This window comes from Narcine bancroftii, chromosome 9 (genome assembly GCF_036971445.1).
Source record: "Narcine bancroftii isolate sNarBan1 chromosome 9, sNarBan1.hap1, whole genome shotgun sequence".
NCBI classification, from domain to species: domain Eukaryota; kingdom Metazoa; phylum Chordata; class Chondrichthyes; order Torpediniformes; family Narcinidae; genus Narcine; species Narcine bancroftii.
Window position 1 is genome coordinate 121,737,552 of NC_091477.1, and position 15,173 is coordinate 121,752,724.

Genomic DNA, 15,173 nt, shown 5'->3' on the forward strand with positions numbered 1-15,173 from the left:
AACTGGATCAGCTCATGATTAAATGGTGGGGAAAACTCAATGGGCTGAAGAGCCTATTTCTACTCCTATGTCTTATGGTCTTATAGGCAGCATTCGAGGAGGGAAATGGATGGTTGACATTTTGGGTCGGGACCCTGTCTCTGGACTGAGGGTAACATTGGAGCAATGTGAGAGACTACGGTCAAAGTCAGCATTGGAATCAAAGTAGCAGGTGACTGCCAGTTCTCTCCCCTTCCCTTTCTGCATTCCCTCCAAACCCTTCTTTCACCCACCCCCACCAGCCCGAACAACCCCCACTAACCCCATCAGCTCCACCACCCTAAAGTAACATGGCGTATGCAACACCTGCCTTCTGACCACCATCCCAGGGACAACCTTCCTTGAAGAAGGGCTCAGACCTGAAATGCCAGCAAATATCTTGAGATATCTATGAGATCCTCCAGCATTTCAGTGTGTTTTTACTACAATCACAGCGTCTACAGACTTTCATGTTTCATCTAGGCATTGCTCTGGGTGAAGCAGCGATTCACTTCACCTTGAATTTGCTGCCTGGCATTCAGTTCTCACAATGTGTAATGTGTGGTGCCCTCTACACCACACACATGAAAACTGGGCCAGGAGCCAGCCCCACCATTCAATGTGATCATGACTGCTCTGCCTCAGGCATCCACACTTCTTCTGTGCCAGTTCTTATCATTCCTTCAATTCCCTGATCTTATATTATGTCATCCCTCTTGAAACCCCCAGTGATCTGTCCTCCACACTCCTCCAGGGTGGAGACTCCCAGAGATTCAGCATCATCTGTGGCCCGAGCCTCCATTTTTAATGACTTCGACCTCTCGACCTGGACTCTTGCACAAGTGGAAACATCTCCACATCGACCCTGTTGAGACTCCATGGAACCTTGCACGAGATTGCCCTTCAGGCTCCGAACTGCAAAGACTACAGGTCAACTCTTTCGCTGTCTGTGATCGGACCACCTTCTCATCCCAGAGGACTGGAAATCTTTTAAAAGCTTACAGAAAGAGACAAAGAAAGTCATTATGAAAGAAAAGATGAATTATGAAAGGAAGTTGGCAAATAACATCCAAAAATATACTGTTTTTTCAAAATATAAGAGTACAAGACACAGATAGATAGGAGGCCGATTGAAAATGATGCTGGAGAAATTATAATGGGTCACAAAGAGATAGCAGAGGAACTAAATGAGGATTTGGTGTCAGTCTAAACTGTGGAAGACCAGAGCAATATACCCGATGGTCAGATGTCTCAGGGAAGAGAATGAAGTACAGTCAGGATCACTCAGGAAAATGAATGGACTAAAGATAGGTAAGTCTCCTGGACCATAGGAGGGGCACCCATGGGGTTTGAAGTGGGTGGCTTTGGAGATTGTGGAGGCTTTGGAATTGATTTTCCAGAAATCAATAGACTCAGGCAAGGTTCTGGAGGATTGGAAGGTCGCAAATGTCGTTCTGCAGTTTAAGAAAGGAGAGAGGCTGAAAAAAGGAAATGATAGGCCTATTATTCTGACGTCGGTAGTAGGCAAGTGATTGGAGTCGAACCTCAAACGTTCAAAAAATGTTAATTTTTTTGAACTAGGACCCAGCACTAGCACTAGGTCCAGAACTAGCACTAGGACCAGAACTAGCACTAGGACCAGAAGTAGCACTAGGACCCAGCACTAGCACTAGGACCAGAACTAGGACTAGGACCAGAACTAGCACTAGGACCAGAACTAGCACTAGGACCAGATCTAGCACTAGGACCAGAACTAGCACTAGGACCAGAACTAGCACTAGGACCAGAACTAGCACTAGGACCAGAACTAGCACTAGGACCAGAAGTAGCACTAGGACCAGAAGTAGCACTAGGACCAGAAGTAGCACTAGGACCAGAACTAGCACTAGGACCAGAACTAGCACTAGGACCAGAACTAGCACTAGGACCAGAACTAGCACTAGGACCCAGCACTAGCACTAGGAACAGAACTAGCACTAGGACCAGAACTAGCACTAGGACCAGAACTAGCACTAGGACCAGAACCAGCACTAGGACCAGAACCAGAACTAGGACCAGAACCAGCACTAGGACCAGAACCAGCACTAGGAGCAGAACTAGCACTAGGAGCAGAACTAGCACTAGGAGCAGAACTAGCACTAGGACCAGAACCAGCACTAGGACCAGAACCAGCACTAGGACCAGAACCAGCACTAGGACCAGAACCAGCACTAGGACCAGAACCAGCTCTAGGACCAGAACTAGCTCTAGGACCAGAACTAGCACTAGGACCAGAACTAGCTCTAGGACCAGAACTAGCACTAGGAGCAGAACTAGCACTAGGAGCAGAACTAGCACTAGGAGCAGAACTAGCACTAGGACCAGAACTAGCACTAGGACCAGAACTAGCACTAGGACCAGAACTAGCACTAGGACCAGAACTAGCACTAGGACCAGAACTAGCACTAGGACCAGAACCAGCACTAGGACCAGAACTAGCACTAGGGAGATGTGGAGATGATGGGAGAGTCCAGAGCAGGAGGACACAGAGCAGAATCTCTGTCTGGGAGTGTCCTCCACTGTGGAGGGCAGATCACTGGGGGTTGAAATGTGGAGATGTTTCCACTTGCCTGCAGACGGTGAAAGCACAGAAATAAAACGATAAATGAAATAAAAAAAAGCCACCGAAATGCTGGAGGAGGTGGAGATCTCGAAGCCAGGTTTCGTGCCCGAGTCCTGCCTCCTGCGGTGGTTCCTCCAGCCTTTCTCTTCGGGGAACCTGAAATCTTTTGTGTGTGTGGGAGACGACGGGAACAGAAAGTGAAGCCTTCCTTGCCAAGCAAACTGCAAGGCTCCTGAATATCTGGCGTGGCCCCGCCTTCGAGGTCAAAAGAGAGCGGGCGCTGCCCCGAAGTCTCAGTCGCGGTGAACAGTCGGCGATGGGAAGCAGCCAAAGCCCGATGAGCGGCCGCAGACTCGCTTGCTTGCTCGCCTCCCTGCTCGTCGTGCAGGCTGTGTGCTTGACCGTCACTTTCCTGCACCTTAGCCACCAGTTGAAGCAGGTAAGAAATCTCTTTGCTGCCCACCTCCAGGATAGCTCAACTTCCGAGCACCAGCGAGTCCGGGGCAAGGAAGGGGATGGAGCGTTTTCAATGCGAGAACCAGTGTTTCATGCAGAGGTTTGCTCTTTGCCACGTTGAACACGACCCTCAAACAAATGATTCCGAAAGGGACTGCGAGCAGGGACGGAAAGGGTCTTTATTGCTCCAAGTCAATACACAAACCTGCAGAAACTCTCAGGGCAGCGAAGATACCGAGACGGGGCTTGAGGTGTCAGGTTATCTTTGGTGTCTGCAGGACACTCACTCTTTGGACCAGCTGAGTATCTGCAGTGTCCGCTGCCTCTTGGGTGTGACTTTATTACTGCGCTGTGTCTCGGAGCAAACAGTTGAAAGTCCAGCCCCCGTCTCCAAATCTGCAAGTAAGTTGGACGGGGTGGAAACTCGTTCCAAAGTCAGCAAACATTGAGACCTTCTTAAACCCTCTTCACTGCGAAAGGAGGACACGTACCAGCATTGCCCTGGCCTTCCAGTGACCCAGGTGGGTGGACCCCCTCTTGCATTGTTTTTCCGATGTCAACATGACCTTGGCCCTCCCTCCCTCTGGAGCCAGGACTCCGGACCACTGCCCTGCAAACATTGTCTTCGTTGGGGAGGGTGTAGAGTTGGGACCTCGTGATTCAGCTGTCCAAGGTGTTGGGAGACCACACCAGAATCAGAATTTATACGAAACTCATCCATAAAGTTTATTTTTTAAAAAAAGGTCTTGAAGGTTGTTGTTTTGCAGCAGCCAGAGCAAACATATGATCATCATCTTACAACGTTTCTATAAAAATAATAATACCAGTGGACGAAAAGTCAGGCAGTGTCTGCGGTTCATTGATCATTCAGCAATCTGATGGCAGAGGGGAAGAAGCCGTCCTTGTCCCGCTGTGTTCCTGTACCTCTTCCCAATGGCAGCAGAGTGAAGAGGCCATGGCCTGCGTGGTGGGTCATTGAGGATAGAGGCTGTCTTTTTAAGACACTGCCTCATGCCGACGTCCTCGATGGAGTGAAGTCTGGTCTCTGCGATGTGGCAGGCCGAGTGAACAACCCTCTGGAGTTGATTCTTGTCCTGAGAGTTGGCGCCTCCAGACCAGGCGGTGAAGCAACCAGCCAGAATGCTCTCCACCGTCCACCTGTAGAAGTTTACGAGCGTCTTCAGTGGCACGCGGAATCTCCTCAGACACCTCGCAAAGTATAGCCGCCTTCTTTGCGGTTGCGTCGATATGGAAGTTCCAGGACAGATCCTCGGAGATGTTGATACCCAGGAATTTGAAGTTGGGCCCTCGACGAGGACTGGGTCGGGTTCCCCTGACTTCCTTCTGAAGTCCACAGTCATCTCCTTGGTTTTGCTGACATTGAGTACAATGTTAATTGTCATTAACGAGCTGATCCATCTCCCTCCTGTACACTTCCTCATTGCCGTTTGGTTTTATTTCAACCTTTATTTAAAAGATAACAAAAACATAACATACAATATAGAGATCATCAAAGAAAAATTGGATTTAACACCCATCCCACCCCTACAGCCAATTCCCTTAAGGGGAGCATAAAAAATATATAGATTATATATATAAAAAGAAAATATTGTAAATGTTATAACATTTCAAAGTCTATCTAAATGCATATATTTCAAATACAGAAACCACTTACTAACAAATAAGAATAATGATGTAAATTTTAAGTAATTTTTCCCATAACAATACATACTTTCAATTCATTGTGCCAACGTGCTATATTAATCTCAGTATCATCTTTCCAAGTACTATCAACAGATTTACGCGCTACTGATAACACCAAACGTACAAAAGCAATTTGAATTTTATCCAATCTCATTCCCCTTAACGAATACAAATTTCCCAACAAGAAAATCGTTGGATCTAACGGTAATATAAAATTATATAATTTCTCCAAAACTACTTTAATTCCTTGCCAAAATGATTGAACTTTAACACAATTCCATACAGCAAGTAGAAAAGTTCCAATACATGAGCCACATCTAAAACAAGGATCCGAATTACTAAACCCATCTTTTTAAAATCTTTTCCGGGGTCAAATATAATTGATGTAAAAAAATTATAATTAACCATTCCATATCGTACTTTAGTCAATTTAATTACATTATCCTGACACATAGTCGCCCAATCATCTTCGGGAAAAATAAATACTAAATCACTCTCCCATTTAAGTTTAGATTTCTCCCAATCTGGTTTTACTATATTGTAACAAATTATACATAACTGAAATATAACCCTTTTTCGGTCTAGAGGAAATCAAAGATTCAAATCTCGACAAAGTAGGTAAAATCATCTCTCCACCATAATTATCTTTTATCAAAGCTCTAAGTTGATAATATGCAAACAAAGAATTGACAGGTATATCAAATCTTTCTCCCAATTGATTAAAAGAAAGAAATTTCCCCTCTACAAAACAATCTTGTATTGTCTTTATACCCTTAGAATCCCAAATCTTTAAATGATTATTAAACATTGAAAAAGGATTAAGCTGATTGTTACACAATGGAGTAAAAATTGATAATTTATCTTTTGACCCTAACACCCTATTTTTTAATACAAATCTTTCACAAATGTTTCAATATCACCAGATCATATTGCTGTAACAATATCAAATTCCAACAAAATATAAATTCATGTATTTCAACCCTAGATATACATGCCATTTCCACTTTAGCCCAGCTGGGAGGCTGATCCAAATCCATCAATCTAGTAATAAACTTCAACTGAGCCACTTCATAATAATTTTGAATATGTGGTAATTGTAGTCTGCCCAATGTATACTTCCATGTAAGTCTATGCAACGCCATTCAGGCTAATTTACCTTGGGGAAAAAAAGCCCTTAGAAAGTAAACAAGGTAATGACTGAAATAAATATTGAATTCGAGGAAAAATATTCATTTTAATACAATTAACCCGACCAATCAAAGTTAATGGAAGATCTTTCCACTTAATCAAATCTGCTTTAATCCGTCTTAATATAGGTACATAATTTAATTGATATAATGATTGATCATTTGTATCCATAAACACACCTAAATATTTAATTTTACTTGGCCACCTTAATTTTGTAATTGTTTTAAATTCAGAATAATCTCTCACTCCAACTGGTAAAATTTAACTTTTATCCCAATTAACTTTATATCCTTATAATTCTCCAAATTTCAACAAACACTCTTGCAATTGTTTCAACGACCGTTCCGGTTCTGTCAACATACCAACACATCGTCCGCAAATAAATTAATTTTATATTCTTCATTCTTGACCCTCATATCCCTCTAATTTCTTCATTTTGTCTAATAGCCTGAGCTAATGGCTCAATAACTTACACAAATAAGGCTGGTGACAATGGGCAGCCCTGTCGAGTTGAACAAGTCAATTTAAATAGTGAAGAAATCTGTCCATTTGTCACCACCCTAGCAATCAGGTTCGTATATAAAGCCTTAACCCAACCAATAAAAAAAGGGCAGAATTTAAATTTCTCTAACACTTTAAATAAAAAATCCAACTCAACCCTATCAAAAGCTTTTTCTGCATCTAATGCAACTACCATAGGATGGTTAGGTTGCTTTCGATATGCGTTGACCAAAGTAATTAATTGAAATATATTGTCTGATGCATTTCTATTCTTAATAAAACCTGTTTGATCAATGTGTACCAATTTGGGTAAATATTTAGCAATTCTATTAGCTAATACTTTCGCTATAATTTTATAATCTATATTTAATAAAGAAATAGGGCTATATGAAGACACTTTTAATGGATTTCTATCTTTTTTTGGAATGACAGTTATTAAAGCACTTGAACATGATTCTGGTAACTTCTTATCTTCAGTAACTTGATTCAATATTTCTCCAAATTCATTGGAAAAATCATCATAAAAGAGTTTATAAAATTCCACAGGGAATCCATCATCCCCTGGGGATTTTCCGTTTGGCATTTCCTGAATAGCTTCCTTAATTTTAAAATCCAATTCCTGAACATCATTTCCATCTAATACTGGTAACTTTAATTTAGATAAGTAAGAATCAATAGAACCATTATCCTGTTTCCCCTCAGAAGTATATAATTTCAAATAAAATGAATAAAACTGGTCATTAATTTCCTGAGGTTTGAAAGTAACTTTTGAATTCTTAACAGCGTTAATAGACCAAGATGTCTGTTCAACTTTCAATTACCAAGCAAATACCTTATGAGCTCTTTCCTCCAACTCATAATAATGTTGTTTAGATTGATTAATTAAGCGCTCAAACTGATAAGTTTGTAAAGTATTATAACGTAATTTCAATTTCGTTAATGCGGCTTTGTTTATCTTCAGTCACAACCTTCTGAGAATCTTTCTCTAACTCAGCAAAAACCAAAGCATCATGATCAATTCTCAAAGAATTGAGATTGAAAATTTCCATAAAAAACCTTCAAAATTGCAGGATAATGAAAAGCAAACTTGGAGCCTTTTCGCCACAAAACATCTTAGGCCGTATTAAATTCTCGTCGTCTTCTAATAACCTCTTGGCTCAAATCGGCATAAAAAACTCTCTGCTATTTTGAACCATTAATGCAGACTGATTCTGCCTTGCATTCTGTACTGCCATACGTAAAATCATTTCTCTATCTTGGTATTTTAAACAACGAACCAAGACTGCTCTCAGTGTTTGTCTTGGAAGTGGTTTTTTTCTCAGAGCTCTGTGAGCCCTATCCAGTTCCAAACCTTCAGGGAAAAGCTCTTTACCCAGCACCTCTGGGATCCAGTGCTTAAAAAATTTTATAGGGTCAGCACCTTCCATATCCTCTGGAAGACCAACTATTTTCACATTATTGCTTCGACTTTGATTTTCCAGCGACTCAATCTTCTTCATTAAATCTCTTTTTTGAATCCCCAATCTACAAAAGAACCTTCCACTTTTTCAATTTTTTCTCTATTATGTTCTACCTGAGTTTGACATTCAGAAAAGGCTCTTTCAATTTTCTTAAAATTATCTTGCACAGTATCAACTGATTTTATGCATCTATTAATATCACTTTTAACTACAGTCATTTCCTGTTTCACAGCTGACATTCCATCACACAGGATATTCATTTTTATTTTCATCTCCATAAATCCTTGATTCACTTGAGTTGATATTTATTTTGACATATTATGCATTTGACAAGCAATCCCTTCCAAAACAGTAAACACTGAATCCAGTCCAGATTCCACTTCCACTTTTTGAGATCCACCTCCTTTAACTGCAAGCTCCTCCTCCTGGACGAATTCCAATAAGGTAAGTTCCTCTTCTTCCTCAGTCATTATAGGTCCTTTGGCTGAACGGCTGCGGGTCTGGACACCCGACACCGGCACCCCAACCTCTTCGGGATGCTGGCGTTCGGGCTCCCCCACACCCCAGATTTTTTCCAGCAGTTCTCGGACCCGCGATGCCCCACGCAGGCCAGGCAAAAGCCATCAGATGTGTAGGAGCATCCTCTGACGCTACACTGCGTGCCACTGGGCCACCCAGTGAGGTCGCGGGTTCGCGGGTCCCCTTATCGGCCGTGCCGCCCGTGCGCACGACTTCACGTGAATGCGGGTCGGCAACGGCTGAGCTCACCAATGTATCGGCGCTATCTTGCGGAGGCAGGATCGGCGCCGGAGTCAGAATTGAAAGGGGTGGAGTCCTCTGAGGCTTGGGGATTCCCAACGACGACTCCATAGATTCAGCTATGCAGGTAGGCCTCAATTCTTCCCCACTTTAATATGGTAATTTTTTTCTGAAGCTGAGGTTTAAATTTTTTCACATTAGATGCCATCATAAATCACTGTTATTCAAACAACTGTAAATCTTATTTTTGACCACTTTCATGCTTTTTAAAAACCGGGTACTTAATGATCCAGCTGGGGAAGGGTGGAATACATGTCTTTCTTCTCCGCCATCTTGCCACCCCCCCACCCCCTTGCTGTTGGTGATCCTGCCGACAACTGTGGTGTCATTGGCAAATTTGTAGATAGCATTGGAATTGTGCCTGGCCCCACAGTCATGGGTGTATAGGGAGTAGAGCAGTGGGCTGAGCACGTATCCTTGGGGTGCATCTGTGTTGATGATCAGTGAGGAGGAGATGTTATTTCCTATTCGTACTAACTGTGGTCGTCCAATGAGAAAGTCAAGGATCCAGATACAGAGGGGGGTGCAGAGGCCTTGAGTTTGTAGGTTCTTGACCAGCACTGAGGGAATAATGGTATTGAAGGCCGAACTGTAGTGGATGAAGAGCAGCCGTATGTATGAATTGCTGTTTTTGAGGTGATCCAGAGCTGAGTGGAGAGCCAGCCATATTGCATCTACTATTGAGCAATTGTGACGATAGGCAAATTGCAGTGGGTCCAGTTCTTTACTTGGGTACATGTTAATTCTGGCTGTGACCAGCCTCATCACTGTAGAAGTTAGTGCTACTGGACAGTAGTCGTAGAGGCAGCTGACACTACTCTTCTTGGCCAGGAGCACCATGTCCAGTTCTGGCACCCCAGCTATAGGAAGGGCATGGATAATCTGGAAGGGGTGCAGAGGAGATCCACCAGGAGGATGCTGGGCCTGGAGGGCTTGAGTTACAGACAGGCTGGCAACTTTCTCCCCCACAGTGTCATCTTAGAGGTTTATAAAATCATGATAAAGTGAATGCTCATAGTCATTTTCCCAGGGTAGATGGTTTTAGAACTAAAGGGCAGAGCTTTAAGGTGAGAGGTAGAAGATTTAAGAAGGAGCAGAGGGAAAACTTTTCACTCAAGAGGGTGGTCCGTGTCTGGAATGAGCTCCCAGAGGAAGCTCGGTGGACACAGTTTTGACATTCAAAGACAGGTACATGGATAGGAAGGGTTAGAAGGGACTAGCCCTGCATGCCATCAGTCAGCATGGAAGAATTGGGCTGAAGGGTCTGTTTCATGTTGTCTAACTGATTGCATGAATAAATTCCCTTCTAAACCACCTGCCTCCCTAATGTTACTTGCCCTCACTAGTCAATGATACAGTTGTTGAAGCCCTGACCTAACAGCTCCAGAGACCTAGGTTCAATCCTGACCACAGCCACCATCTGTCTGTTCTCCCTGTGACTGATTGGAAGTTCTCTCCCTCATCCCAAAGACAGGGCCAATTAGTCAGTAAGTTCCAAAATCAGGAGATGCTGGCCTGGGGGGGATTTTAAAAAAAACTCAACAAGCCAGACAGTGCGTTAAACAGGAAAATCTTCAGATGCTGGGGGTCGAGTGCAGTGCAGAACCATGCTGGGGGAACTCGGCTATCATGAAGTAAAGGGGAACCAATGTTTTGGAACGGAGCCCTTCGTCGGGAATTGGATGAAGATTCGATGCAAAGGGCTCTGGTCTGAGTTTTATTTCTTCCAGATGCTGTGTGACCTGCTGAGATTCTCCTGCAAGTTTGGGTATTGAAGGTCAAACAGTGACTGCAGAAAGAGAATTACTTCAGTTAGTTTATCACATCGGTAGGCTGGTTGGCCACAGTCAATGGGTGAGTGGAACAGTCTGAGAGGATGAAATAGAACTACTGGGAGATGGGTTCAATGGGTCAATGGCTGGAAGGTGTGTGTCTACTGCAAAGAACGCATTTTTTTTGGAATATTTTACTTTTGTTTTTTTTTTAAATATACGTAGTGACCTTTTAAATATACAATATATTAAACTTGTTCTCACAAACACAATAAACAAAAACAAAACAGTCCCTCCCCCTCCCCCCTTCCAGACATACAGATCCGTTCACCATCAGCGCTTACATATATTTAAGTATATAGAGCACAGTTGGGGAAACTACTTTTTTGTATCTATAATAGTTGCTTTTTATTACTGTATCTGGGCCCCTCTGTGGTCCAAGTTTGGCTGCCAGACCTTTACAAAGGGTCATATTTGTTCTTAAAGTTATTTGTGATTTATTCCATAGGTAAACAGCTGTTCATTTCCACAGCCCATCGTGCTATAAGTAGAGGGGAGTCGGACCACCAAGTGATCACAAAACATTTTTTTGTTACCGCCAGGGCTATTTTTATATATGAGATTTGCTATTTGGACAATTTGTCACCTACTTCCATTAAAAGTTACCAAGTAGATACATTTCCAGGCCACCCTTGAAGGTCACTCCTGTTATCCTGGTTCAATGCAGTGAGGAACTCTTTGAGCACCTCATTTGCTGCCTATTCTAATCACTCCTTAAGTGGCTGGGAACCCAGGTAGAGTTAGGTTAATAACATTCATAAGGAATGTTTTGGAAAATGTTACCACATTAAAGAGAGTTAAATAGAAGTCAAAAAAACGCAAAGTTGGTCAAACTCAGCAGGTCAAACAGTGTCCTTTATATTAGCAAAGATAAAGATACAGAACTGATGTTTTGGGCTTGTGCCCTTCAACAAGGTGTGGAAAAATGTCGGCAGGCACCTGGATGTTGATAGGGGAGGGAGACTCCAGTGATCCTCTCTGCTGCTCTGATGCACCTTTACTATATGTCGTTGGGGGTTCAGGTTTTTTTTTGCACTACCAATAAGTGGAAATTCTGGATCACCTGCAGGGAAAAAAAATCTTAGGGTTATATGTGATGACACGTACGTACTCAGACAATTAATCTGCATCTAAACTCTTCTACGCTTCAACTGCACATCCTGCAGTATGCACCACTTTTGCGGAAAAGATTCTGTCTTTCCTTTCTTTTTTTTAAATTTTTTTATTTTTCACACTATATATCACATTATTCAAGATATACACATTTCTCCTTTCAAATATGTACAGTGTCGTTTTCTCCCCCCCCTCCTCCCCTCCCCCCCCCACCTCCCCCTCCATCCATTCAAAACTCTGAGTCCAAGATACATCAAACCCATCAAACAATGTTGTCACTCAACATTAACAAACAAAAACTTCCACTGAGTCAATTCTTTCCATTCTCTTTTCCTTTTGTCATTTTAGGTGATAGATGTCCCGGTAGGTTTTCTCTATTATATTCCATGTACGGTTCCCATATTTGTTCAAATAATGTTATATTATTTCTTAAACTATATGTTATTTTTTCTAATGGAATACATTTATTCATTTCTATATACCATTGCTGTATTTTCAAATTATCTTCTAATTTCCAGTTTGACATAATACATTTTTTTACTACAGCTAGGGCTATCTTAACAAATCTTTTTTGTACACCCTCTAAATCAAGTCCATATTCTTTGTTTTTTATGTTACTTAGGAGGAAGATCTCTGGGTTTTTTGGTATATTGCTTTCTGTAATTTTATTTAATATCTGGTTTAGAACTTCCCAAAATTTTTTTCACCTTTTAACAAGTCCAGATTGCATGAATTGTTGTTCCCATTTCTTTTTTACAACGAAAACATCTGTCAGATACTGTTGGATCCCATTTATTTAACTTTTGAGGAGTGATATATAACCTATGTATCCAATTATATTGTATCATACGTAATCTCGTATTTATTGTATTTCTCATAGTTCCTAAACATAACCTCTCCCATGTTTCCTTTTTTATCTTTATGTTTAGATCTTGTTCCCACTTTTGTTTAGTTTTATCATTTATTTCCTCATTCTCCTTTTCTTGTAATTTGATATACATGTTTGTTTTAAATTTTTTAATTATCATTGTGTCTGTAATTACATATTCAAAGTTACTTCCTTCTGGTAACTTCAGACTACTTCCCAATTTATCCTTTAAATAGGATTTCAATTGGTAATATGCCAGCACTGTATCTTGAGTTATATTATATTTATCCTTCATTTGTTCAAAGGAAAATAATTTATTCCCCGAAAAACAATTTTCTATTCTTTTAATCCCTTTTTTCTCCCATTCTCTAAAAGACAGGTTATCTACCGTAAAAGGGATTAGCTGATTTTGCGTCAGTATTAGTTTTGATAATTGGTAATTTGTTTTATTTCTTTCTACATGAATCTTCTTCCAAGTATTAAGCAAATGGTGCAATACTGGAGAATTCCTATGTTTTACCAATTTTTCATCCCATTTATATAATATATGTTCAGGTATCTTCTCCCCTATTTTGTCTAGCTCTAATCTAGTTCAATCTGGCTTTTCTTTTGTTTGGTAAAAATCTGATAGATATCTTAATTGTGCGGCTCTATAATAATTTTTAAAATTTGGCGGTTGTAAGCCTCCTTGTCTATACCATTCTGTTAATTTATCTAGTGCTATCCTCGGTTTCCCCCCTCTCCATAAAAATTTCCTTATTATTTTCTTTAACTCCTTAAAGAATTTTTCTGTCAAGTGTATTGGCAATGCCTGAAATAGGTATTGTATCCTTGGAAAAATGTTAATTTTAATACAGTTTATCCTTCCTATTAGTGTTAATGGTAAATCTTTCCAATGCTCTAAATCTTCCTGTATTTTTTTCATTAGTGGATAATAATTAAGTTTATATAGATGGCTGAGGTTTTTATTTATTTGTATACCTAGGTATCTTATTGCTTGCATTTGCCATCTGAATGGTGATTCTTTCTTAAATTTTGAGAAATCCGCATTATTCATTGGCATTGCTTCACTTTTATTTGCATTAATCTTGTATCCCGACACTTCTCCATACTCCTTCAATTTCTTATGTAATTCTTTTATTGATGTTTCTGGTTCCGTTAGGTATACTATAACATCATCTGCAAATAAACTGATTTTGTATTCCTTGCCTTTTATTTTTATCCCTTTTATTTTATTTTCTGTTCTTATCAGTTCTGCAAGTGGTTCTATGGCTAACGCGAACAATAAGGGTGATAGTGGGCATCCCTGCCTTGTTGATCTGCTTAAGTTAAAATGTTTTGATACATATCCATTTACTGTCACTCTTGCCAATGGCCCCTTATATAATGCTTTAATCCAATTAATATATTTCTCTGGTAAACTAAATTTTTGTAGTACCTTGAATAAATAATTCCATTGAACTCTGTCGAAGGCCTTCTCTGTGTCTAAAGCAACCGCTACTGTTGGAGTTTTATTTCCTTCTACTGCATGAATTAAGTTAATAAACTTACAAATATTATATGTTGTTCGTCTTTTTTTTATGAATCCAGTTTGGTCTAGACTTACTATTTTCGGTACATACTCTGCTAATCTGTTTGCTAATAGTTTAGCTATTATCTTATAATCTGTGTTAAGTAAAGATATTGGTCTATATGACGCTGGTGTAAGTGGATCTTTCCCTGTCTTTGGTATTTCCATAATTATTGCTGTTTTACATGACTCTGGTAAGCTTTGTGTTTTATCAATCTGGTTGATTACTTCCAGGAGGGGAGGAATTAATAAATCTTTAAATGATTTATAGAATTCTATTGGGAGACCATCCTCTCTTGGTGTTTTATTATTCAGCAGATTTTTTATTATCTCTTGTATTTCTACTATTTCAAATGGTTCTATTAATTTATTTTGTTCCTCTGTTTGTAATTTCGGTAGTTCAATTTTAGTTAAGAATTCATCTATTTTGTCTTCTTTCCCTTCATTTTCAGTTTGGTATAATTGTTCGTAGAATTCTCTGAAATTTTCATTAATTTCCGTTGGATTATATGTGATCTGTTTGTCTTTTTTCCTTGATGCCAATACCATTTTCTTAGCTTGTTGTGTCTTAAGCTGCCACGCTAGAATTTTGTGCGTTTTTTCTCCTAGTTCGTAATATTTCTGCTTTGTCTTCATTATATTTTTCTCCACCTTATATGTTTGAAATGTTTCATATTTTATTTTTTTATCTACCAATTCCCTTCTTTTAGTAGTGTCTTCCTTCCTTGCTAATTCTTTCTCTATATCTGCTATTTCCTTTTCCAACTGTTCTGTTTCCTGATTGTAGTCCTTCTTCATCTTAGTTACGTAATTTATTATTTGCCCTCTGATGAACGCTTTCATTGCGTCCCATAGTATAAACTTATCCTTCACTGATTCCGTATTTATTTCAAAGTACATTTTAATTTCTCTTTCTATGAATTCTCTAAAATCCTGCCTTTTAAGTAGCATGGAGTTTAATCTCCATCTATACATTCTTGGAGGGATGTCCTCTAACTCTATTGTCAATATCAAGGGTGAATGGTCCGATAATATTCTAGCT

General features: G+C 40.2%; 1 protein-coding gene across 1 annotated transcript in view; it reads left to right on the plus strand.

Moving 5' to 3' along the window:
• Positions 1–1,256: 1,256 nt before the first annotated feature.
• tnfsf10 (TNF superfamily member 10) overlaps positions 1,257–15,173 on the plus strand; it is a 35,789-nt gene continuing 21,872 nt past the window's right edge. The window contains exons 1-3 of the mRNA XM_069899163.1: positions 1,257–1,329; positions 1,429–1,535; positions 2,802–3,059. Coding sequence (XP_069755264.1) covers positions 1,257–1,329; positions 1,429–1,535; positions 2,802–3,059 — 438 coding nt within the window. The remainder of the gene's footprint in view (positions 1,330–1,428; positions 1,536–2,801; positions 3,060–15,173) is intronic.